Source organism: Equus asinus, chromosome 10 (assembly GCF_041296235.1).
Source record: "Equus asinus isolate D_3611 breed Donkey chromosome 10, EquAss-T2T_v2, whole genome shotgun sequence".
In the NCBI taxonomy this organism is placed as follows: domain Eukaryota; kingdom Metazoa; phylum Chordata; class Mammalia; order Perissodactyla; family Equidae; genus Equus; species Equus asinus.
This window is the reverse complement of record NC_091799.1, coordinates 53,957,168-53,982,433: the sequence shown is the minus strand read 5'-3', so window position 1 is coordinate 53,982,433 and position 25,266 is coordinate 53,957,168. Positions and strand designations below refer to the sequence as shown.

The following is a 25,266-nucleotide window of genomic DNA, read 5'->3' as shown; positions in this document are numbered from 1 at the left end:
AAAAAAAAAAAGAAGGTTGTCAACAGTTGTTAGCTCAGGTGCCAATCTTTAAAACAAAAACAAAAACAAAAACCTATAAATTCTGCTCTTGCAAAGGCAATCTTTTTTTTTCACTTGAGAACAATTTTATTCATTTATTATTATTTATTTTTATTGTGGTGACATTGGTTTATAACATCATATAGTTTTAGTGTGTAACCATCGGAGACCAATTCATCCTGGCCCTATTGCATCCTGTCGTATCAATAATGAATGTCAATCAAAGCTGTTTTGTAGGGGTGACGAGCAAACACTGCAAGTCACACGGCTGGAGTATGTGGAGAAGACAGGAACCTCGTCCTCGGATGACCCCAAGCTGCCCAGGAACCAAAAGTTCCCTAACTCCAGCGCTCAATGTGAGGAGAAAGCAGAATGGGGGACCTAAGGGGAAGTGAGGGGTCCCTTGATTGGCAGCACACCGAACTTAGAAAACTGTTACCCTCCCACCCTCCACTCAGATTCCACCAAGTCAGCATTTGGTATAACCACTGCCACTCCCAACTCCTTTAAAGTGTGTCCCTACTTCAGCTCAGGGAGACAGGTCCGAGCTTTGCATCCTGTCTCCTTGCTAGTTGGCCATGCAATAAAGCTCTTCTCTCAAAAGCTGGTATGGTAGTTTCAGCTTCTACGTGCATCAGGCAGCGAGCCCTTGCTCTGTGACAGGTGTCCATCATTACATGTCGATTTCTGTGAAGACTACATCATGGCCACCACCCAAAGACTAACTACCATCCCTCAGCACACACATGTGCCCTGCCACCCCTTTCACTGTCCTTCCCACCCCTTCTCCTCTAGGAACCACCAATCTGTTCTCTGTATCTGCGTGTTCATCTTCCACATATGAGTGAAATCATAGGGGGTTTGTCTCTCTGTCTGACTTATTTTGCTTAGCATAATTCCCTCAATGTCCCTTTATGTTGTCGTAAATGGCAAGACATCATCTTTTTTCTGGCTGAGTAGTATTCCATTGTGTATATACACCACATCGTCTTTATTAAATCATCCGTCAATGGGCACTTAGGTTGTTTCCAAGTCTTGGCTCTTGTGAATAATGCTGCAGTGAACATAGGGGTGCAACTATCTTTTCAAATTAGTGTTTTCATGGCCCTTGGAAAAATACCCAGCAGTGGGATAGCTGGATCATATGGTAGATCTATTCTTAATTTTTTGAGGAGTCTCCATACTGTTTTCCATAGTGGCTGCACCAGTTTGCATTTCCACCAGCAGTGTGTGAGGGTTCCCTTTTCTCCACATCTTCTCCAACACTTGTGATTTCTTGTCTTTTTAATAACAACCATTCTGATGGGTGTGAGGTGGTATCTTATTATAGTTTTGATTTGCATTTCCCTAATGATTAGTGATGTTGAACATCTTGTGATATGCTTGTTGGCTATCTGTATATCTTCTTTGGAAAAAATGTCTGTTCAGACTCTTTGTCCATATTTTAATTGGGTCCAAAGGTAGTCTGAAGCAACCAAAGAAGCAAGACACAAGCTGGGAGAAAATACTGGCAATGCATATAGACAACAAAGAACTTGTACCCGGAATACAAAATGAATTCTTACAACAATCAGAGGATAAATAATCCAATTAAAACATGGGTAAAAGGTTTGAACAGACACTTGAACGAAAATATATGGATGGACAACAGCACATAAAAGGACGCTCAATATCATCAGTCATCAGAGAAATAAATCAAGACCACAGTGAGGTACCAGCACACACCCGCCAGAACGGCCAAAACTGAAAGGACGGATTATACTAAGTGCTGACGAGGATGTGGACCAGTTGGAACTTACACATTGTTGGTGACAACATAAAATGGGAAAACCATTTTGGAAAACAGTTCGGCAGCTTCTCAAATAATTAAACATACATGTATCTACTGTAGGATCTAGCCATTTCACTCCTAGGTGTTTACCCAAGAGAAATGACAGCGTGTGTCCACACAAAGATGTCCACACGAATGTTCACGGCGACTTTATTTGTAACGGCCAACAAACGGAAACAATCCAAATGTCCATTAACTGGTGAATGGATGAACAAACTGTGGTCCGTCCACACAATGGAATACTTCTCAGCCATAGAAAGGGATGGACAACTGACACATGCGACAGTGTGGCTGGGTCTTTATACCACCAGCCAGAGCAGCTGGCTCCGCCTGGGGGAGCCTTAGCCCCACCCCGGAGTTGGGCTCTGCTCTGAGCAAGGTCTCTGGACCAGCGGAAAGTCTGTTTCTTATGCTTCTCAGTCACTGATTTAAAATTTGTCAAGGTCCCTTTTAAGTGCAAATCTAAAGTCTCCACAAGACAGCTTGCGCAGAGGCCCAGGGCTCTGAGGCCAGATGGGGAGCGCTGTACGAGTTTCCTGAGGCCGCTGTAGCTTAGAGCAATAGACAGTCATTCTCCACGGCCTGGAGGCCAGAAGTCCGGAATCCAGGTGTGGCGGGGCGCACAGCTGCCGAGGCCCTGAGGGAGGAGCCCGCCTTCGCCCCTCTCCTGACTTCTGGTGGCTCCAGTGATCCTTGGCGTCCTGTGTAGAAGTTTCACTCCCGTCTCTGCCTCTGTGCCCACGTGGCTTTCTCCCTGTGTCTGTCCCTTTTCCTCTTCTTATAAGGACACGGTCCTTGGATTCAGGGCCCGCACTAATCCAGTATGAGCTTACCTTAATTTAACTAAGCGCATCTGTCAAGACCCTATTTTCAAATAAGCTCACGTTCTGTGGCTCCAGGTGAACAGGAATTTCGGGGGGACCCTGGTGAACCCAGTGCAGGGGCCTCGACTGTCAGGTGAGCAGCGGACACTCTCCTGGGGGCCACAGGAGCCAGGGCAGGCGTGTGGGCAGAGGGAGGTGCAGCCAGCTCTCAGGGTCACAAAGACCCCAGGGGCTGGTGCAGGGCCAGCACACAGGCCTGCAGGGTCTGGGTGCAAAGGGGAGCAGGGGGGCCTGCTGGGGGGGGCTAGTCAGGAGGGGAGAACCTGTGTGTGAGGGAGGGTGGCACAATGCACCCCGGGGTGGGAACGCTCACCTCACTCCGATGCTTTAAATACTCAGGGTTATTCGCTCACAGGCTTGGGGCAGGAGACACAGAGATTCACACTCGGATCTGACTGAGCAGATCTGAGGCAATGGCCAGAATGACTTTTCCAGAGAACACAGAGCATCAAGCCCCAGAATCCATTTATTTCACATGCATGGATGAAGTCTCCAGCCAAGGGTCAGGCGGGGCCCAGGGACGAGAGCTTGCCTGGCCCAGCTGACCCTGGTCGCCAGTGACATAAGGTAACAGAGCCTCCTAATCACGCAGCACCCAGGCCTGTCCCCACCCAGACCCGACTCGCTGTGTGACCTCAGGCAACCTCGCTGATCCTCAGTTTCTCCCTCTGTAAAGTGGGTTCGCGGTCCTCAGGATGAGACGAGGAAAGTGTCCAGGCCCAGGAGGAAGATGTGAGCATTACTTCCTCCTCCCTCTCCCCTCCTGCTCCCAAGGTCCCATGACGTCTGCACACCAAGAGGAGGGAAGCAGGAAGGGGTGAGGAGGGAGGGCTGGGGTCCAACCCTCCACGAGTCTCTGGTTTGCTCTGTGACCTTGGCCAAATGGCTGCTCCTCTCCAGGCCTTAGTTTCCCCGCCTGTGATGCGGGGTGCAGGGAGTCGGGCCTGAGGACCTCCAAAATCCTTGCTGAGGTTCAGACACCTCCCGGGGGAGAGCTGGGGACTTCCTTAGACCCTCGTGCTGGGCCTGGGGGTTTCCCATGTTGTCCAGAGGAGACTCCAACCTCTTTCTATTGTAGGTAGAGAAATATTCGGCCTCGTTTTCGGCAAGCAGGCAGGGGTGCAGCATCTAAGACTAGGGGCTGGCTGGAAGCTGGGGGCTGGATAGATGACCTCCTGGAGGCGGGGCTTCACCTCTTCCCACAGGGCGGGACCTGCTGTTCCAAGCTCATTTACATACATCACAGTCCAGCCAATCAGAGCCCAAGGTCATTGGCCCGTGGCCTTGGATTGGCCCACCCTGAGGTTCCATCCCAGGTGGCAGTCCCCGGCTGGCTCAGAGGTCAGTTTCCCGCAGGTCACCACCACCATCATGTCCACTGCCAGGGGTCCAGGAGCCAGCTCCATTCCCCTCCTTCTGCTCCAGGAAGAGCAGATGGTCCTCATCAGTAGGCAGGAAGTCAGGAGGCCTCTTGGCTCCAGGTGGCAGTTCCTCAGCACCCTGGGGGGAGGAGAGAATACAGACCCCATCAGAGACCCCATTTCTGCTTCAAGAAAATCTTTCCCCACAGCAGCTGGAGAGAGCTTTAAAATACCAGCAAGATCCCTTCCCTCCCCAACCATCCCCTTGTCAAGCCTGCTCTGGCCTCAGGGCCTTTGCACCTGCTGTGCCCTCTACTGAGAATGCCCTTCCTCTCCATCTCCCTATGGCTGGCTCCTCTTCATTCTGGGCTCTGTCAATGTTACCTCTTCCAAGAGGCCACCTCCATCCTAGAAACCTGCTTTTTTGTCTTCCTAATACTCATCGCCTGCTGAGGTCCTACTAATTTCTCATGTTAGCTTTCATCTCCCCTGCGAGACAGTGGGCTCGAACTCCAGCCCAGAGCAGGGCAGGGTACACAGCAAATGCTTAATAAATGAGGAAATGAAACAGGGAATCCAAACCAGGGCAGGCCTGGATCAGGCCCCCAGGGACAACGTTTGCCAAACTCAGGGCATTCACATGGCAACCACGCAGCTTTGGCCAAAGTCAGTCCACCCACCGCTGTGCTCTTATGTAAGAGTTTCTCTAAGTTAACTCACTTTTGAAGTAAGTCATTTTATTTTGAGATGACATTTTATATCAATACCCTAAAGGCAAACCAGTTTCACCTGACATAGATTGGAGTAATTGTAACAACAGATATGATGCACAGCAGGAAATTCTGCCCACTCCTTGTGAAAGGCAATGATAAAGCGTTGAAGACACACCAGCTGCCCGCTGCGCCTTTCCACTGGGTGTAACACGAGGGTGAGGAAGACAGTCACTCACCATGTCACTGCCCTGGATGACGGCCATGCCCAGAGCCCCTGAAGCCACTTCACTGGCCCAGCCCCCACTCTGGAAGCCCAGCCCTGAGACCTACCTTCACCAAAGTGTCGTCCAGGGTGGCCACTTCTTCCTTGGGGGCCACCGATGCTGTCTGCCGTGTGAGGTCCCACCACAGCAGTCCAGGACCCAGGGCACTGCGCTTGGTGGGGCCTGAGGGGCAGAGAGAAACAGGGGCTTGTGGTGAGGCGTGGGGGAACTGGAGGCCCTGGGGGGAGAGAGAGAGAGCTCTGATGGTTTCCAATCCCAGGTGCGACAGTGACCCCCTGGGGGGCCCTGGCAAGCCTCTGCCCTCTCTGGGCTTCAGTTTGCTCATCTACGCAGTGGGGGTCATAATACAACATCAGTGGGTGTCTGGGAGGGTCTAGCGTGTGGTTCCGCTCACTGCCGTGTGCCCAGCGTCTAGAATAGAGCCTGGTACGGAGAAGGACTCAGTGGAGGCCTGGCGAGTGTGGAGGCCGAGGCTCAGGAAGCAGGGACAGGCGCTGTTATCACGACTGAGTTCTCTCGCGCGCTCTCCGCCTCTCCGCGGGGTGCCGAGTGCCCGAGGGGCAGGGAGCGGCCAAGGTCCTGGCGGGAAACATTTCAGCACCAGGGACAGCGCCGCGGGCCCCGCTCCGCAGCCTCCAGCGAGGACTCCGTCCCTCGTCCCTGGGGTGCAGGAGGCACTAGAGAGGCGGCAGCCGGGCCTCAGTTTCTGCCTTTGCAAAATCGGACAAGGCCTGTGGGGAGCCAGGTTGTCCTGTCCTGAAGGTGACGAAGCGAAAAGGGTGTAGATGCGTCCAGCACGCAGTGGCCTCTTGCCCAAGGAGCCTGCCTCCTCTCCCTGCCCAGTGGTTCCTGGAAGCAGAGGGACGGACAGGGAGACCTCTGTCTGAGGGTCTTACCTGTCATACGCCCTGCTCACCTGTCAGGCAGCTGACGAGGGCTCCACATAGCACAGTGCTCAGCGTGCCCAGGGCACCATAATAAAGATAGGAAATGGCGTAGAAACTGTCAGCTAAGGCAGGTCGACCAGGGTCCATTCCGGGGCTGGGGGCGGGAGAGGTGGGCATGAGTCCAAAAGTCACTCCCAATCCGTTCGCTTGTCCCTGTCTCCACTGCCACAGACTAGCCCAGTCCTCCACGGGTCCTCACCCGGACATATGCGGCAGCCAATTTTCTCTCCCTCCTGCTGTCCCATCCCGGGCACTCGCCACCCACAGCCGGGGGAGTGTTACTAAAATGTAACTCAGATCGCCTCCTGCCACTGCTCATCACCCTCCGTGGCTCCCTACTGCCCTCAGAATCAAACCAAATTAAACTCTCAGGAGAAAACACACGTGTAAAGCTTTATGACCTTGGATTTGGCAGCAGTTTCTTAAACATGACACCAAAAGCACAAGCAACCAAAGGAAGCAGATAAACTGGACTTCAGCAAAATTAAAAAGTGTTGTGTGTCAAAAGACACTGTGAAAAAAATGAAAAGACAATCCACAGAATGGGAGAAAATATTTGCAAATCATTTGTCTGATAAGGATCTAGTATTCAGAATGCATAAAGATACAAGGAATACATAAATTACATAAAGTACTTAAATAAATCAAAAGATAATGACCCAATTTAAAAATGGGCAAAAGATCTGAACAGATATTTCTCCAAAGGAGACATAAATGTGGCCAATAAGTGTATGAAAAGATGGTCAACATCATTAGCCATCAGGAAATGCAAATCAAAACCAGAGTGGGAACCCACCTCACGCCCACTAGGATGGTCAGACACACACACACACACGGAGGGAAAACAGCAAGAACGATGTTGGCGAGAATGTGGAAGAACTGAAACCCTCACACGCTGCAGGTGGGGTTGCAAAACGATGCCGCCACTGGGGAACACAGCCTGGTGGCTCCTCCAAAAGTTAAACATACGGCTGCCCCAGGGCCAAGTGGTTGACTCCGCGCGCTCTGTTTCGGCGGCCCAGGATTTTGCTGGTACGGATCCTGGGCATGGACATGGCACCGCTGGTCAGGCCACGCTGGGGCAGCGTCCCACATGCCACAAATAGAAGGACCCAGAACTAAAATATACAACCATGTACTGGGGGGATTTGGGGAGAAAAAGAAAAAAAAAGACTGGCAACGGATGTTAGCGCAGGTGCCAATATTTAACGACAACAAAAAAAGCTAAACAAAGAATTATCATATGATCCAGCAATTCCACTCCTAGATATAGACCCAAGAAAAATGAAAACCTATGTCCACAGCAAAACTTGTACACAAACGCTCATAGCACACTAGTCACAATCACCAAAAAGTGGAAACGACCCAAATGTCCATCAACGGATGATGGATAAACAAAACGTGGTCCATCCACACAGTGGACTATTACTCAGCCATAGAAAGAGAGGCAGCCCTGACGCGCACCACAACGTGGGTGAACCTCGAAAACCTCACGCTGAGTGAGAGAAGCTGACAGAGGCCACACGGTGCATGATCCCATTTACACGAAACATCCAGAACCGGCAAATCCAGAGAGACAGAAAGTGGATCAGCGGGTGCCAGGGGCTGGGGGAGGGAGCGCTGACGGACATGGGGCTTCTTTTTGAGGTGCTGCAAACGTTCTTGAGTTAGATAGTGGTGACAGTTGTATAACCGTGTGAATATAGTAAAAATCACTTTTAGATGGTTAATTTTATGGTCTGTGAATTGCATCTCAATTAAAAAGAAGAAAGAATCAGACCACATTCCTCTGGCTGGACCTCTTCTCCCATCCTTTCTCCTCCCATTGAATCCATGCAACGTCCCCAGAGTTGGAATATGCACTCAACTGAACCCGGCCTCAGGGCCTTGGCACCTTCCATTCCCTCCGCTGGGAACGCCCTTTCCTCGCCCCTTCCCAAGCCACACTCTTCCTTCTTCGGGATTCAGTTTGAGGGTCCTCCGCTGACCGCACCTCTCAGGCCACGCCCCCCCACCCAGCCCGCTCACCTGGGGGCCCCACCGGAGGCGTTGGCGGCGAGGAGCGGGCCCAGGAGGCCGGAGGCGTTGGCGGGGGGCTCACCGCAGCCGGCGGCCGATGACTTCAGGACCCCCATGGACTGCGCGCTGGGCGGGTAGAGGGCGGCGCCCACCGCCACCCACAGCGACAGCGCCAGGCCCGCGGCCAGCCCGCTGAGCACGCCCTGGGGGCGGGGCGGGCGTCAGGGGCGGGCTCCACCGGGCGACCCCAGCCCCTCCCGCCCTCCGCGCTCACCCGCGTGTTGCAGGCGGGGAGGAGCATTCCCAGGATGAAGGTTCCGAGGAGGGGGCCGCTGACGACTCCCATGACGGTGAAGGAGCCCTGGGGGAGCGAGAGGCCGGGGCTGAGGGCAGAGCCGTCCCACCTCTCCTGGCCTCAGTTTACCCGCTGGGAAAGCTAGACCTGAGGAATTCCACTGAGGGCCTTGAGGCTCCTCTGTGCCTCAGTTTCCCTAAAGGGGAGGGGACTTCCTATCCCTGCCTCTCCTCCCTGTGTTGGAGGCAAAGATGCTGACTCTCTCTCCTGACTAGTGCGGTCCCACCTCCAAGCCAGGCAGGCCCTCCCTGACCCCAGGCCGCCGTCCCGTCCCCCCCTCGCCGCCCAGCCAGCTGGCTGCAGGAAGTATCCGGTGGCATCAGAGAGAACTCGGTTCTGCCACTGACAGTCTAACTCTCTCTCAGCCTCAGTTGAGTGCGGACGATGCCCCAGCTCTGGGCGGAGACAGGGCGGGTGGGCGAGGGGGCTCACCTGGAGGACGCCGCCCCCCAGCAGCGAGGACAGAGCCGCCACGGTGAGGCAGGCTGAGCCGTAGATGAGTGCTGTAGCGGATGGGGGTGGCACGGTCAGCGGGAGAGACCCCCCTGGCCCCCACCCAGGTCCCCCCAACTCACAGAGCCCCTTGGAGATGAGTATGAGTCTCTGGGGCGCCAGGCTCGGCAGCCGAGGTTTGATGAGGTCCTCCACGGTGACGGCAGCCATGGCGTTGATGCTCGTGGAGGCGGTGCTGGGGGCGCAAGGCGGGGGAGCTGGGTCATCAGGCCCCACCAAGGGACTGGCCATACCTCCTCTGCGGCCCGCCTGCAGGGGGGGCCCGCAGCTGCCCCTTCCATCTGAACTGCCAGGACCCCACCCAGCCCAAGGTCAGAGGTGTGGATGACAGAATCCCTCAAGAGTGGAGGAGATGTCCACCCCCACCCCCACCCTGCAAACCTGAGACATCCCCACGGGAGCAAGGACCCCATGACCAAGGACAGGAATAACACAAGTTCTCATCACAGAGCAATAATGGGACAGAGAACTGCCACATGGGACACTGGTCACAGCTGGATCAGGGCTGAGGCCAGAGGTCATGGAGAATTTGAAACCACCAGAATGTGAGGCCCTGGGGACAGGAGTAGGGGACCACTTGGTCACAGCCGTGCCCAGATTTGGAACAGCCGTACCTGCTACATAGGAGGTGGTCAAGAAACCCTTGTTTGCCGGACCAAGGATGGGAGGGGGCAGGCAGGTGTGCCCTCCCAGGTGATGAGATGGTGGAGACCCCGCGGCTGGGGTCCCTGTGCTCAGGGCATGCCTTCTGCCGGAGCCCATGAGCTGCCCGCTGGGGACCGAGCAGGGACTGTAAATGAGCGATGTGCCCGGGACATTCTCTCCTGCAGGGGTGGCCCTTGGGACGAGGAGGCCTGAGGGGCCTGGCTGTGGCCGCTCACCTGAGGGTGCCGCTGTAGGCACAGGCCAGGAAGAGCCCCGGCACCCCAGGCAGGTCCTTGAAGATATCCAGCACCAGCAGGGGCATGTACTGGGGAGGCAGGGAGGCCTTCAGACAGCAGCACCCCGAGGCCTGGCTTCTGTCTGGCCCCCACTCCCTGTCCCTAGCACCCAGGACAGACAGGGCTCACCGTGGGCACTTGGTGTGTGTTTGTTGAGTGACTGTGTGCCCCGGAGGACTGTCACAGCCCCACCGTGCCCAGAGCCCTGGGATCCTGGTGAGGCCCCCTCCTGTCATCCCCTCTCTACTGACGAAGACAGCAAGGCTGAGAGGGGCCATCCGCGCCCAAGGTTGCGCAGGCAGGTGCTCCAGGCGCTGAGCCCGCGGGAGACAGGGATGGGGTGCCCACGCAGCCTCTGCCAACTCTGAGCCCCGTGGCAAGAGCTCCAGCCGGGGTGTGACCTGGGCATGGCTCCTGGGCCTGGCACTGACCCTGACTTGCCTGTGGGCCTCAGGCAGTTGCTTCCCACCTCTCCAGCCTCAGTTTCCTTATCTGTAAAGTGGGGGCCACGACAATCTTGACCTCATCGTGTGTTGAAGGGAACAGCATGAGGCAGAGCAGGTGCTTGCGACACCGGAGCTGGTCATTATTGTTAATCTCAACACTGTTACTTCATGCTGGGTCTGGGCCTCTCCTCCCTGACATCCCTCAGGGCGTCTTCGACTCCAGGTCGGCATGTGCCCCTGCCCTGCTCACCCACGCATGGCTCCCCATCACCTCCCAGCCTCATCTTCCTCACTCCTCTCAGATCCTCCTCTGAGCCAAGCTCTTTCCTGCCTCTGGACCTTTGCACAGACTGTTCTCGCTGCTAGGAATGCTCTTCCACCCTCGCCTCCAGAAATTCATCCACACAGAGGTTCACAGTGTGGGTAAGGGGGCTGGGAGCAGCCTAGGAGCCTGGGCCAGACTCACCTGGTCCGGGGCAGAGATGCGCCCCGTGAGGAGAGGGTCACAGTCAATATAGAACGTGAACATGACGATACCACAGCTAGCAGCGCTGCACACGATCAGGAACAAGCCCAGCTGGTTGATGAGCAGGGCCCTGGGGGGAGTGGCAGCCTCAGGCTGGGGAGGGAGCAGCACGTCCCAGAACCTCTCCCCACCCCCCCCCCCCCCGCCCCTTCTAAACACTCACAGCTTGGCCTGCTTCTCTGTGCGGCAGGCCACATAGCGCTGCACCTGTGCTTGGTTCACACCGTACATTGAGAGCCATACCAACGTGCCGCCCACCACAAAAGTCCAGAATGTGTAGCGACTCCGTGGGTCCAGGTTGAAGCTAGATGAGGGCAGAGCAAGTCAGCCGTATGGGGATGCCACACTGACTTCATCCTCCCTAGGTCCCCAGATGGTCATTCTGGAACTCATGGGCCTTAAGGGGATATTTGGGGTGGGTTTTGAAGTGTGAGTAGGAGTTTGCCAGATAGCTTGAAAATTCATTTATTTGTTTACTGAGTCTTCCATGTATGCATTCCAAAACCATTTTTTCTGTGCCCAGCAGGAACCTCAGAAAGCCATCAGTCCACGGTCTGGGCTGGGGGCTGGGGTGGTGCAGAGGTCTGGGCCAGATGGAGGAATGGGGGCTAGGGGAGTACAGAGAGGGAGAACCAGAGTGCTATCTGTGAGGAGTCTGGGGAGGGGAGCAGGGAGGGCTTCCTAGAGCAGGAGACATTGGCTGGCTTCTCCCAGGGCAGAGGGAGGGCAGCTCCCTCACTTAGCAGTTTCTTCCTCTGCATTTCCACTCACTCCATCAGGTTGACCCGGGAGTGGTTCTGGGCCAGCTGGAGCAAGTGCCTGGGGCCACCCATGAGCACAGTCCCACGGGCCAGGACAACCCAGAAGCCAGCCAGCATCACCACGACCTGGAACACGTCAGTCCAGATCACAGCCTTCATGCCGCCCTGCAAGATGTGACCGAGAGGGTGGGGTCAGACAGGGACCCGGCTGGGCAGATGCCCACCTCTGCCTCAGTTTCCTCATCTGTAAAATGGGGTTGATAACAGTACCTCCCTGTGGGTGAGGTTGGGAGAGAAATGCCTGGAACAGAGCCTGGCATGCACGCATGTTCTGTGCATGAGAGAGCTGGTCACCACTGCCATTATCGTGAGCTGCTGTTTTACCCTCCATGGCAGCCCCTGGATTTTCCTGTGCAGAAGCCCCTCCCCACCTTGAGGGAGGGCCCTTCAGATGAGGCCAATCCCCTCCCAGCTCCAGGAACAGCCAGTCAGGGACACCTCAGCCCCCCAAACTTCTGTGAGTGGCTCATCCTGCACACAAGGCCAGAGGCAGCCAGACAGCCCTCCTGAGGCACCAGCCAGCCCATCCTGAAACAGGAGCTCCCTTTCTGCCAGACGGAAGCCCAAAGGCGCAGAAGCCTGAAGTTGATGGGGTCCCTAGAGATGGGAGAGTAGCCCCTGGATCCAGCCATCCCTGAAACTAGATTATCCCTCGACATTCAGCAAAAAGTCTTTCAAATCACCTTTTATCATAAGGATGAGGAAACAGGCCCAGCTGGGACACAGGCTTCCTTGGGAGGAAGGGAAGGTAGAGAATGGACAGACGGGCCCAGGGTCTCCCCCTCTCAGTGAGCACGGAGCCCCCATGTCGGGTGGGGGGTACTCACCACAGTCGTGTAGAAGGTGCAGATGGCTCCGGTGGACAGGAGCGACGCCCAGATGTCCAGCCCAGTCACTGGGAAAGGAGACCCCCCATTAGGCTGCTGGGCAGGTGCAAACTTGGCCCCCAGTGGCCTGGGCCCTCCTGTCTCCAGGGGAGCTCCTCCTTCCCCACTCTTCCACCTGGTCTCTAGCCTTCGGCCCGCCGGGTCACCCTCCCCGGGTCTCCCAGAGTCACACCTTGGTTGAGGATGAGCGCGGGGGCGTAGATCACGATGCCGGTGTACAGCATCTGCAGGTGGACGGCGCGCGCGGTGAGGGAGGGAGGGCGGGCGGGGGACGGTGGCGCGGTGGCGGCTCTGGGCGGGGAGGGGCTCCAGAGGAGGCGGGGGAAGCGGGGCTTGGGGGAGGGGAAGGGGGCGGATGGGCGGGGCCAGGTCGAGCGAATCTGAGAGGCCTCCGGGCCAAACCCGTAGACTGGGGGGCGCAGGGGGCGGGGCCAGCGGCGTGGGCGGGGCCCGGCGGGGTGGGGGCGGGACCCACGCGACTGGGTCGTGAAGGATGGAGGCGGCTGTGGGCGGGGCCGAGGCCACTCACTGTGGCCAGCAGGTACTGCAGGGTCCCGCAGAGCCGCACGGCGCGGCTGAAGCGCAGCTCCAGGTACTGCAAGGAGGAGCCGAGGGCTCGTGGTCACCTGGACGGGTCCTAGCCAGGGGCTGGAGGCCTCTGGGGTCCCGCACCCACCCTCTTGGCTTCTGCCCTCCCTCAGGCAGCCAACCGTGCTGTTGCTCGTGGAGGCCCCGCCGAGCGCTCACACTCCGACCTGTCCGCACACACCTGTGCACACGCGCCATCCTCACGCCTGTGCACACGGCGTGTGCCAGGGAGGACGGTCCATCGAGTGTGCACACGTCGCCCCCTCTCCGCGCTCGGGGCTGATGGCCCCGGGGCGGCCGCCGCTCTAAGTACTCGGACTGTCAACATGCTCAGGGAGCAGACAGTGCCCGTAGCCAGCTGTTATTGGGCGCCTACTGCGTACCGGTCACAATTTTAATCCTTTTACTCACTGCCCTGGAGGTCCTGTAGTTAGCCTGGTTTGACATTTAGGAAACCCGAGCAGAGAGGCATGCCCCTTGCTCAAAGCAGGAGGAATCGGAGAAGTGGGTTTCGCCCCGAGCCTGCCGTCCGGGGAGCACAGGGGTGCACGCACGCCCAGGCATGTGGGGGGCAGAGTGCACCGGTCCACACGTGAGGGCCTCGCCCCCGCGGGCTTCCGCGGAAGACAGCCAGGCCCCCGGCTCCTCTTCCTCCTTCCTGCCCGTCGCCCCACCGCCTGCGGCCTCTTCCCGGAACCCTCCCCACCGGTGCGCCCGGCGGCCTCCAGCAGAGCCCCGAGGAGCCGGCCCGCGGCCCCGCGGTACCTGGTAGGTGCTGGTGAGGCCCAGGCGGTAGAAGACGGGCAGGAAGAAGGCGGCGGTGAGCAGGGAGTTGAGCAGCTGGCCCAGACACATCCAGAGGAACTTGAGGCCGTAGCGGTAGGCCTCGGCCGGCACGCCCAGCACCTGCACGGCCGACATGAAGCTGGCGGACAGCGAGAGGCCGACGGGCAGGGCCGCCAGGCGCCGGCCGCCCGTGAAGAAGTCCTCGGCGCTGCGCTGCCCGCCCCCCGCCAGCCCGACCCACAGCCCGATGCCCGTGGACACCAGCAGCATGAGCGCGAAGACGCCGTAGTCCCAGGCTCCGAACACGGCCGGCGCCCCGGCCTCGACGGCGGCCATGGGGCAGGTGCGGTCGCCCCGCTGCCCCGGGACGCACGACTGCGGGGAGGCGGGGGGTCTCGGCCTCCGCGGCGAGGCCTACGCCTGTCCCCTTCGGGCCCCTGCAGGAGGCCGTGACGGGGGCTCGGCCGGGGCTCCCGCGCCCGGAACCTTTGGATCCCCGCCGCGCTCGTCCGCCTCCCTGTCTCTCCTCTTCGTCTACGCGTCTGCCTCTCCGTCTGCCCGTCCACCTCCCCCCAACTCGTCCGGCGGCCCCTGCAGCCGTGCCCCTGCCGTCTGTCTGTCTGTCTGTCTCCCGGGGAGCCGTGCTCAGCGCTGACAACTGCAGGTCTCGGTGGGGCTCAAAAGGGCAGTTCGCAGCGGCGGGCTGCGGATTTATTGTGCTCCCGGGTCAGCGAAGCTCCGCCCCCGGCTTGGGGGCGGGCAGGACCCGCACCCTTTCCGCCCGGGACCGGGTCAGGCAGGTCGGGACAGGCCACGTGAGTGGCTGCTGGGGGTGGGGGCGGGGAGGCTCCAAATGCCCCCTTGCTTCCCGGGGCACTTTTCCCTGACCATGGGCTGTTAGTTTCCCCCGTCGACAGGTGGGGAAACTGAGGCTCGGAGATGGCATGTCACTCACCCCAGGCCACATAGCCAGGAGCGGTGGCTTCAGCATTCAAGTCCTCGCTTTGCTTTTGCACCTTGGGCTGTGGAGAGCCCCCTCTCCCGCAGGACTGGGTTCGCTTTCAGGGTTGTATCGTCCCATAAGGACAACGGGCTCTGCGTGAACCACTCCCCAAGCCGGCCCCGGGACCCAGCCTTTTCTCTAGAGCCTAGCGGGGGGTGGGACTGGGGGGGCGTCACGGCCCTCAGGCCAGGCTGAGCCGGAGTCATCGGGGTTCGAGTCCCGAGTGTGAACATACTCAAAGAAGTCTTTACTTCTCTCCGGGCCTCAGTTTCCCCTCTGTACACAGGGCTAGAACAGCCCCAGCCTCTGAGGGATGAACGGGACCAGCGTAACAGCAGCCTGGCGCAGAGTCTGCAGCTCGTTCGTTTGTTCTTCGTCCTTCGTGGGTTCCTCCCGCGAACGCGCGGAGCGCCAGCCCCGTGCCGGGCGCCCAGCGTCTACCGGCGTTCGGGGAGGGGCTGTCAGTGGCCACGCACCGAATCAATGCAGACGCACAACTACCTGGGGGGGGGGGGGGGGGCGGTGTCTGCACGTCCCTATCGCACAAACGAGGAGACCGAGGTCCGGGCAGGGGAAGTCCCTTGCCTGGGGTCACGCCATCAAGGGACCCAGACCAGGTCATCTTGGGGTTTTCCTTTGGTCAGCTGGGAAGGACTTTGGACTCCGGAGGCTCTGAGCTCTGAGTTCGAGTCCTGACTCAGCCTCCACAAGCCGGGTAGATCTAAGGATCTGCCGGGTGAAACGCTAGGACACTGGAGTCCTCCCCAGCCTCTGCCACCCTCTGGCGGCTTCCTCTGCCCTACATAGGCCTCTCCAGCTGGGTGCAGAGTCCCCCGTGTGTCCCTGGGACTGTCTTCTCTCTCCCTCTCCCCGTGCTGTCCAGGGCAGGCCTGCCCCTCCCCTGGGGCTGCAAGACCGCGGCCGCCACACGGTCATCTGTTGCCCGCTGGCACGCACCCTCCGCCCGCCCGTGGCGCAGGTAGGGAGGACACCGAGTTCCTCCTCCGTCATTTTTCCAGGCTGGGCTGCTCTGCATCCCCCGGGTGGGAAGGGGAAATCCAGGCGGAGAACCCTTCCTGTAAAGCCATGCAAACGAATGCAAATATATACAAATTGTGCAAAAAACCAGGCAAACCGGCCCTATGTCCACAGAGAGGTCCCAGGAGGGGTTACCGGCCCCTGCCAGCTCCCCCTTCCCCTACCATTGGGAGGTGGGGTGGGTCCCGGCTGCAGACTGACGCAGGGACTGAGACCTGTTCGTCGCATGCTTACTGTGTGCAGGGCCCTGTGCCAGGCACTGGGGACACAGCAGGATCCAGGTGGACCCACCTTGTGCACGGGCTCACGGCACTGACCAAGCGAGCAGATGAACACCCATTTCAGAAGCCGATGGATGATGAAAGCGAAGCAAGGTCAGAGATGGAGAAGCCTGGGGAGCAACTTTATGTGGGGCCTCTGGGAGGGGAACTCTGAGGAGGGGCGTGGACCTGCAGGAAGCGAATGAGTTGGGCCTGGAGAGAGCTGGGGAAAGGCCTTCCAGGCAGGGGGAACCGCCAGTGCAAAGGCCCTGGGGTGGGAAGGAGCAGAGTGAGTGGAGAGGTGAGTGAGGAGGGGGAGGGCCACAGGGTAGAGGTGTGGATTTTATTCTGACGGTGCTGGGTGGCCACTGGAGAGTTTAGAGCAAATGAGGGACCTGGAGATTTCTAGGTTCTGAAAAAAGCCCACCATGCCGCAGGTGGGAGCTGTGGGGTGGGGCAAAATGGGTGGATTCGCAACACATTCTGGAATCCCAGAACGTAAGAGGAGGCCCAGAGCTGGGAGCCCTGGGGTGGGGGGCTGAGGCAGCGGCACAGACGGGGCAGGGAGCGGGGTGCGGGAGGAGCAGTCGCAGCTTCCCCGAGTGTACAGCTCCCATTGTGGGATGGGAGGGGCAGGCAGGACCACCACACACACGCTGCACAGGCCCTGTGTACCCACCTCGGTGGGGCGGAGGGCTAGAGCCATGCCTGGGGCCCAGCAGCTGCAGTCCCAGCAGAAGGGGCAGGAGTGTCAGGGGCTGCGAGGGAATCTGCTGCCCAGCCCCTGCCTGGGCACCACCGTGCCCTGTGTCTCCCTGGAGACGGGCCTGGGGCAGGGGTGAGAGGTAGTGCCTTTGTCTGGCTCCACCATGAACTGCAGGGGATCTGTGCTTAAACTTCCACCCTGCACTCAATCACCCCAAACCGTTATTACTGGCGCTGTCGATGTCCGTGACATTCCACCACACAGTCTCTCGGTTTCAGGATCCGGCTCGGGTCTCCTGGCCCCAGCTCATCTCCTCTTGCCGTGGCACCTGCCCTTGCCCCCACAGTCCCGACTCAGGGGCAGGTGCGGGGAGGCAGCTCTCCAGGTCTGCACCCCAGAGCGTGACACCTGGCCCCGGGCCAGCCCAGGGACAGGACCTGGGAGTGCCTCTGCACCCAACAACGTGGGAGAGGGCTACAGGAGCCCTGCGGGTTCTGGACTCCTGCCCTGTCACCACTGGGCTGGCTGGGTGAGCCTGGGTAGCACCTGTTCCTCTCTGGGCTCCAGCCAACCAGAGCTGTCAGCAATCCAAGTGGTGGGCCCCACCTGGGAAGGCCCGTTCCCTCCCAGCCCCTCAGCTCCCTCTGGAGAGTGAGGGCTCAGCTCCGTGGTCCTCGCCTCCAGCCAGCATCCTCCAGCCCGCATCCTGACAGCCGCTCTGAGCAGGGGTTGCGGGAACTGCCAGGTGGCTGGTTATGTAGAAGCGTCTGTGGGCACACACGTTGCAGAGATGGCAGGTGGGTGCATGAGCAGTTGGTTAGGGAGCTGAGGGCTCACTTGTCCTTGGTTCAAGAGCCCCTCACTAACGAGTGACCCCATCTCTCAGCTGGTTGTGGCAGAGCTCTCCCAGCTGGCTCCCAGGCTGTAAAGGAGCCTTGGTGGAGCCCGAGGCGGGCTCGCGGTGACACAGAGGGCCTTGTTGGGGCTCTGGCCTTCGGCGTTCCTGGTGGTGCCTCCTCCCACATGAGCCTCCTGGCCTCTCAACCTTTAGCTCATCTTAAGACCTCCCATCCCCAGACCTAAGGGGTCACCACCCCCACTTTACGGAGCAAGAAACTATGGCTCAGAGTGGGCAGTCACTGCCCCAGGCTCAGCCAGCAGGGCCCAGACTCCAGGCCAAGTCAGGAGTGACAGGACCTGCCTGGCTTAAGCGGGCCTCGGGGTCCTCCTCCCTCCTGGTCTACTCCCAGACACAGGTCGGGTACCCAAGCTCTTTCTGCCTTGTTGCTTTTTTCTTTCAAAGATTTTCTTCTTTTTCTCCCCCAAAGACCCCTGGTACATAGTTGTGTATTTTTAGTTGCGGGTCCTTGTACTCATGGTACGTGGGATGCCATCTCAGCATGGCCTGATGAGCAGTGCCATGTCTGCGCCCAGGATCCAAACCAGTGAAACCCCGGGCCACCGCAGTGGAGCGTGTGGCCTTAACCACTTGGCCACGGGGCGGCCCCTGCCTTGCTGCTCTTGTATGGCTTCCTCACGGCCAAGATGGCTGCTGGAGCACTAGCCACTGGGGCTACATTCCAGCCTGATGGACAGTTGCTGGAAATGGCATGTCACTATCATACAGCCACCACTAACCAAAAGGGAGGCTGGGAAACTTTTTTCCGGGTGGCATCTAAATATGGGAATTCTACTACTGAAGGAGAGAAGAAATACTTGGGGCAATTAGGAGTTTCTACCAGAAATCAGATGATTAATGAAACCAAGTAGGCACAAATTAAACAAGTTTTAGCCTCACTCCCTAAATACACCTTAAACATCAAACAGTGCCCCGAAAAAAACAATTTGGAACACACACAGGGAGATTTTCAGGTTTTCGCCCCACTAAAGAGCTTTCGCAAAACAAAAAACCACCAGCAGCCTGGCAGAGAAATGGGCAAACCTCTTTCAAATTATTTTTAAACCAGGGAAGTGCCTCCATGAGAAACAAAAAACTGAAACCCACAAAGGGGATTCTCTTCAGCTGCCAACTCCAGCTTGCTCACTCACGGTGCGGTCAAGGCCGCAGGAAAACAGGCCATCTTACTGGAGGCTGCCGGGAGAGTGATATGCGGAGGCCCGCATCCCAGCCTTGGCAGCAAGGCCAGGCCCACGAGTCCATATGTCACCCCACGTGGTGCAGACACAGGTGGAGGGGTGTTCAGGGGCCATCACTGCCCTTTTCTGGGTTGCACACTTATTGAACCCCTCCTGGGGACGCAGTGTGACAGAGAACCAATCAAATCACATGAACAGAGGTGTGGGCTGCCAACGTGAGGCCGACCCAGTGCCAATCCGCAGAGCAGTCCATGCAGGGCGCTGGGCAGGGGTGGTTAACAGCAGGCAGAGCTGCCGGTGGGCAGGGAGCTGGGCCCGAGCCTGCCCCAGGCCTCCCTCCGGGAACCCCTCCAAGCACGGGCGGGGGGTGTTACGTGACCTGGTTTCCTGGAAACGGATCAAGCCCAGGCTAATGGTGACTGGGGATGGGGGGCTGTGCTCCTGCCCGGGGCTTTCCAGGCCCCATCCCACTGCCTTTTTGTGCCTCAACTCCTGCCCGAGCCCAGGGTGGCCTCTGAACACGAGGCGAGTCCTGACTGACCTGGGCTCCCGGTGCAGGCACAGTGCTGCCTCCAAGTATTGTCAACTGAGTCAATGTGGCACGTACTTGACCTTCTGACAAGGACACGAAGGCTCAGGGGGCCAGGGCTGCACAGGCCTGAGCTCCCAGCTGGGCCTCGGCCAGGGCGGCCCCCCAGGTGGGATTAGCTTTGTGCCTGGAATTCCCAGCCTCCAGCGGTTCCCTGGAGACCGGCCCCCACGGGAGCCCTGGACACCCTGGGATCGATCAGGGGGCCTCCAGCCGGTGGACACAAGAGAACCCAGCACAGCAGACCCATAGCCCTCTTGGGCATCCCCATGTCTGCTCTGAGGATCTTGGAACCAAAGACGGGGGTTCTAGGCCGGGGGAGAGGCCCCAGGTGGAAGGAACCAACCCTGTCACCCTGCCCCCCGGTGTCTGACTACCGCTGTCTCCCCACCAGCAGCATTGTGGGCAGCTGGGGCCTGTGTCCCAGGCGGGTAGGACAGATGTGCGGGCCAGACCTGTGGAGTACCCCAAAACTCACAGCAGAGTGTGACGGCTCTGAAACTGGAGCCTCCTGGCTCCAGGACCCGCCCGTGAGAGCCCTCACCAGACAAAGCCCGGAGAGCCGTGCCCGCAGGATGGAGCTGGGGAGGGGCCCTCGCTGTTCCTGGGGCTCCCCTTCTGGACCCAGGTGTCCGGCCCCACGTGAAGCGGGCAGCTCTCCCGGAGCAGAGCACTCACAGCGCGGCCGCGCCCTCTTGAGTTCTGCAGGGCACGGACAGAACACAGGTGTCCAAGCACGCAGGCTTCCAAGGAGTTTATTTACCAGACCCGAGGAGACCCAACTAGAAAAAGGTGTTGGGCCTCTTAGTGGTGAAGCGGGGCTTGTGCTGGCGACGCAGGACCCGGTGGGGCAGCGGGAACTTGATCTTGGAGTCCTGTCACAGACAAGGAGCCGAGTGAGGGTAGGGAGGCCTCTCAACGCGTCCTCCGGGCCCACCGAGGCGCGGCCGCCCCACTGGGCTCCTGCGTCAGACCTGGTGCCTGTGCGTCTCCTAAGGCTTGGGGGGCAGCCAGGCCAGCGCAGCGCTCCAGGGCGGCCCCTCAGCCCAGCCCACCCAGCAGGGCCCAGGGGCACTCACGTGGAACTGCTTGACGGCTGGTCGGCGGCACTTGCTGGCTGCGATCTCCTCCACTTTCATCACCTGGATGGAGTGGGCCCGGGCGCGGTGCCGGGCGCCCATGTCTCGGTCTGCAGGAAGCAGGAGTGTACTGGGTGACTGTGCGCTTGGGGTCTGGGCATTCCCCAAAACTGCCACCATGTGTCCACCTGGGGGCCCCAACTTGAGGACAGGGGAGCCGCAGCCTCTGGCCACCAGAGGTGTAGAATCTCCAAATTCACTTTGAGGGGCACAGCCACAGCCCCTCAAAGGCGACAGGATCCGCTTGCTGTTAGCACCTGTGTTTAAACCGCTGCTACAAGAAACAGCAGTTCTTGGGTTTAGGTGCCTGGGTTTTGGGTCTGGCAGGCACGCCACCCCGGGAGCACGTGGGGCGGCCAGCACCAGGCCCCAGCCACAACCCACGAGGGAGGGTCCACACTCTGAGGTGGTGGACTGCAGGCCCCTGCATCCCATGCTGCAGGTGCCAGGAAAAGGTGGCCTGTGGCCTGCTCTCTGCTCCCCACCCCAAGCAAACACCTCTCCTGCGCCTCACGCCACCACCCCAGAAGCCTCTTGCATTTGTCCTGCCTGAGTGCGTGTGTCAAATTGAGCTGCAGATGCCTGCGACATGAGGCTAACAGAGGGACCCCGCTGGGGCAGGCGGCTTACAGCACTGGGTGACGGCGCCTGCGGTGGTCAGGTCCCGGTACTCGCGGTACATGTTGTGGGTGCCGCTGCGGGAGTCATAGCGCAGCCAGATGCCGAAGTTCTTCACCCGCAGTGGGGATTTCTCGAACACCTGCCAGAACAAGGAGACCGGCTGAGGTGGGAGCAGGCGGGCCCTGCCCCCGCTGTCCACCCCCAGGCCCCGCACCTCAGGCATCGGAGGGAACCTGCTGTCCACAGGGAATGGCACGGTGACAGCAAGGGGTGCAAAGCAGTCCAGGCCTGGCTGCTGCCCCCATGGCGACCAGCACAGCTCCAGGCCCCTCCCAGACACAACTGTCCTGGGTCTGTCTGGGCTGCAAACCAGTGGCTGCCCAGCGCAGCCTCGTGGTGCCCAGAGCACATCAACACAATGTGTCCGGGGACAGCACCTCTCCCACCTCACTGACGAAGCCCAGGGAGGGCCGCAGCCTCAGCCAAGGTGGCCCAGCACACCAGCCACGCCCTCCCTGGGCCTGAACAGCGGACCAGCACCATGAACGGGACCAGTCACTGAGAAGTCTGGTGAGCCTACAAGCTGAGGTATGCCCCGTGGGAAGGTGTGAATGCACTGCGGACCACACCGTCTCTGACACCCCTACCTGTCCGCAGTAGACAATCTCCCCTGAAGATTTCTTCATCTTCTTCAGCTGAGACACAAAGTACCAGAAGCGGGACTTGGCGACGACATGATTCGGGGCGAAGATTCGCATGCGGTAGAGCGGGGGCGTGTGGCATTTGGGGGTGGGCAGGCAGCGCCCCACCACCTTGTACTCTCGCAGCTGAAACAGAAACACAGGTGAGGCGAGGCCAGCACGCGAACCTGGTGACTGCTGGATCAGGGGACTGAGAAGGGAATCCCATCTCAGGGCCTCCGTGTGGAATTCAAGTGACTGTGGGTCACGCCACCGCCCGAGCCTTCTCTGTAAAAGGGAGTGCCGGCGGGGAGGGTTCACCGAGATGCCCGGGCACCCTCTGCCCTGGCTCATGAAGGCTGGGGGCTGTCAACCCTGCTGCCCTGCCCCACGTTTTACTTGGGAGAAAAGCTGAGCCCTAGACCTGCCGCCTCAGGCCCAGAACAGCCAGGCAGACTCCTTCCTCCAGAGCACCTTCGCAGCTCACATCTCGCCAGCATCCTCTTTCACTCTGGCATCCAGAGACAGGGACCCCCCGGCCCACTCCAGGCACAACCAGGACAAGAATCCAGCTCCCCTCCCGCGCCCTGGGCTCCCGGGACTGCTGCCCTCAGCTCGCGGCTGCCTCAGTTTCCCCTGCTGCAGCCCAAGGCCTGTGACACGGCTGGAAAAAGCCACCTCCGGAAATGACTCGCCACCAATTCACTAACACTAATAGAAGACAGCCGCAAATATGGTACACTGGGCTCTTACCTACACCTCTCAACGAGACTCATCGGCCTCTTTCCCAGCGTGGAAACTGAGGCTGGCGAGCTGTCCATGACCCGCTCGCCCTGTTCCTCCCCAGGATCTGCTCTTCCACCTCTGCGTCGTCACGCTCCCTGGTCTCACCCAGCACTTGCAAAGATCAGGTTCGCACTCCCCGCGTGAGCTCAGGTCTATAATTCCCTCCTACTTCTCACAGCCATTCTCAGAGAAGGGAATACTATTGCCGCCCTCGCCCTGGTCCGCTTTGCAAATGGGGAAACTGAGGCTCAGAGGCTCGACAAGGTCCCGCAGCGCGAGCCTCCCCGCCGCGGGAACCTGCCCCTGGCCCTGGAAAGGTGGCCCGGCCTCCCTCGCCCCCGCGATCCCCGAGCCGGCCGGCCACGCACCGGCCTCCCCACGCGGCGCCCGCCATGTTGGCTGCAGCCGGGGCGGCGGCGCGCGGCCGCGCGGGACCCAGCTGGGAGCGCGCTCCCCCGACGCGGCCCGCGGCAACCTCCCGGGGGCCCTCATGCGGCCGGCGCCGCGTCGCCGGGCCCCCGGCCCCGCCGCACTCATCTTACCGTGCCCGAAGCCTTCATGGCGCCCTGTCCACGCTCGCCACCACCCCCAAAAGGAAGTAGCTGCCCTCGCGCAGCCGCTCACCACGACTTCTCTGCCGGAGGTCCCTCCCTCCCGAAGCTGCGCGCCCATTGGCTTCTCGACCCCGCGCTCAACAAGATCTGCTTCTTCATTCGGCTCCGGATCCACCAACCTCTCGCAACCTCGCCTCGCTTCACGGGAAGACTACAACTCCCAAGAGGCAGCGCGGCTAGCCCCTTCTGTTCCGCCGCGGCCGTTTGGGGGCGTCTGCGCGCGCGGCACGCCGGGAGTCGTAGGCACTCAGGGAGGTGTCGGCGGCCGATTGGAACATTCTGCTTCTCCCGGACGCTTATGCCTAGAACCGAGCTTCGAGTGGCCGCGATGCTAATGATGAGATCGCGCCGCTTCTCCCCACTCGAGGCCTCTTCTTCCCCAGAGGTGTGTTAGGGAGGTCTCAGGCCACGGACCTGAGAGTTATCTGTAAACTGGGAATAATACTAATGTTTTCCCCTAGAAATGTTACAATAATTAGATGAGATGACCCATGTGAAACGCCGGGCACAGAGCAGTCAACAATTAACGAGCGCTAACCTTCATTAGGCGCTGGAATGTTACTTCTTATTGCGATGGGGGTCTGATTCAAACCCCATCCTGGAGCAGCACGGGGTGGGAGTGGGGCGCTGGAACTGATCAAGGTGCAGCCCCCACCTTTGAGGGGCTTCGGGCTTAGCAATTTGCTGGGGCAAAAAGAGGTTGTCTTAATCTTCCTCGAGCAAGAAGAGGAAGACTGGCAAGAGCTGTTAGCTCAGGGCTGATCTTCTTCACCAAAAAAAGAGAGAGAGAGAGAACTGGCAACAGATGTTAGCTCAGGGTGAATCTTCCTCAGCAAAAAAAACAACAGTGGTCGCCTCTGAAAGGGTAGAGTCAGGGATCAACTGACGGAGGAACTTGCTGGGCTGATGATAATGTGCCACATCTTAATAAGGGTTATGTGGATACACACATTTATCAAAAAACTCAGCAAATGTACTCTTAATTTGTTCATTTCATTGTATGCAAAATGTCAATAGAGAAAATCTATACAAAAAAAAAAAAAGAGGTTGTCTTGGAGGGGAGACCGATGATGGAAAGGAAAGAACCAGAAACAACTCAGATGTCAGGCTGTGAAGAGAAACAAAGAGGAAAGAGGATAAAGCGGAGGGTTTATTTCACGCGGGAGGGCGCTTGGGTGAGGTGACACCTAAGTCCAAATAGCACTTTTCTTTTTTTAATTAAAAAAAGTAGGGGCCAGCCCCATAGCTGAGTGGTTAAGTTCGCGCGCTTCTCTTAGGCGGCCCAGGGTTTCGCTGGTTCGAATCCTGGGCGTGGACATGGCCCGGCTCGTCAAGCCACGCTGAGGCGGCGTCCCACATGCCACAACTAGAAGGACCTGCAACTAAGATATACAACTATATACTGGGGGATTTGGGGAGAAAAAGCAGAAAAAAAAAAAGATTGGCAACAGTTGTTAGCTGAGATGCTAATCTTTCAAAAAAAAATTAATAACAGCTTCCTTGAGATATAGTTCACATACCATACAAGTCACCATTTAAACGGTACAATTCAACTGTGTACGTTGACAGACACACGTACATATGTATTTAGTATGTGCACAATTGTGCAACTGTCAACATAAAATTTAGAACATTCGCGTCATCCCCAAAGGAAGCCCCTTAGTTAGTAGTCACTTCCCGTTGCCTCCACCTCCCCCAGCCCTAGGCAACTAGGAATCTACTTTCTGCCTCTATGGACTTGCCTATTCTAGACGTTTCACATAATTGGAATTACACAAAATGAGGTCTTTGT

The 25,266-nt window shown here is 58.7% G+C and overlaps 2 protein-coding genes and 1 non-coding gene across 3 annotated transcripts; all 3 read right to left on the bottom strand.

The window, feature by feature from the left end:
* Nucleotides 1-3,186: 3,186 nt before the first annotated feature.
* Nucleotides 3,187-14,423, bottom strand: SLC5A5 (solute carrier family 5 member 5). The gene is made up of 15 exons (XM_070519438.1): nt 13,921-14,423; nt 13,097-13,162; nt 12,740-12,791; nt 12,508-12,575; nt 11,631-11,785; nt 11,023-11,163; nt 10,800-10,929; nt 9,828-9,916; nt 9,009-9,121; nt 8,866-8,936; nt 8,353-8,439; nt 8,088-8,281; nt 6,029-6,153; nt 5,159-5,274; nt 3,187-4,254 (listed from the first exon to the last, which is right to left on the bottom strand). The coding sequence occupies exons 1-15, from the start codon at nt 14,275-14,277 to the stop codon at nt 4,090-4,092; spliced, it is 1,929 nt and encodes a 642-aa protein (XP_070375539.1). The 5' UTR covers nt 14,278-14,423; the 3' UTR covers nt 3,187-4,089.
* A 5,950-nt stretch (nt 14,424-20,373) lies between these two features.
* RPL18A (ribosomal protein L18a) lies at nt 20,374-23,596 on the bottom strand. Its single transcript, XM_014840826.3, has 5 exons — nt 23,403-23,596; nt 22,042-22,221; nt 21,404-21,533; nt 20,714-20,823; nt 20,374-20,509 (listed from the first exon to the last, which is right to left on the bottom strand). The coding sequence occupies exons 1-5, from the start codon at nt 23,418-23,420 to the stop codon at nt 20,417-20,419; spliced, it is 531 nt and encodes a 176-aa protein (XP_014696312.1). The 5' UTR covers nt 23,421-23,596; the 3' UTR covers nt 20,374-20,416.
* LOC123288384 (small nucleolar RNA SNORA68) lies at nt 20,951-21,083 on the bottom strand. Its single transcript, XR_006532057.1, has one exon. It is a non-coding gene; the product is annotated as a small nucleolar RNA SNORA68 (small nucleolar RNA).
* Nucleotides 23,597-25,266: the final 1,670 nt, after the last annotated feature.

Bases quoted from the DNA above. Each gene is read 5' to 3' on its own strand.
- SLC5A5 (XM_070519438.1), bottom strand. From the start codon at position 14,277: ATGGCCGCCGTCGAGGCCGGGGCGCCGGCCGTGTTCGGAGCCTGGGAC. The intron at 10,930-11,022 runs GTGAGTGTTTAG...CACTCCCCCCAG, and splicing joins ACAGAGAAGCAGGCCAAGCT to GGCCCTGCTCATCAACCAGC. The intron at 6,154-8,087 runs GTGAGCGGGCTG...TCCCGCCCCCAG, and splicing joins GCCTCCGGTGGGGCCCCCAG to CCCCGGAATGGACCCTGGTC.
- RPL18A (XM_014840826.3), bottom strand. The intron at 20,824-21,403 runs GTAAGCCGCCTG...TGCTTCCTGCAG, and splicing joins AGGCGCCGTCACCCAGTGCT to ACCGAGACATGGGCGCCCGG. The intron at 20,510-20,713 runs GTGAGTGCCCCT...TGTCTGTGACAG, and splicing joins CAGCCGTCAAGCAGTTCCAC to GACTCCAAGATCAAGTTCCC.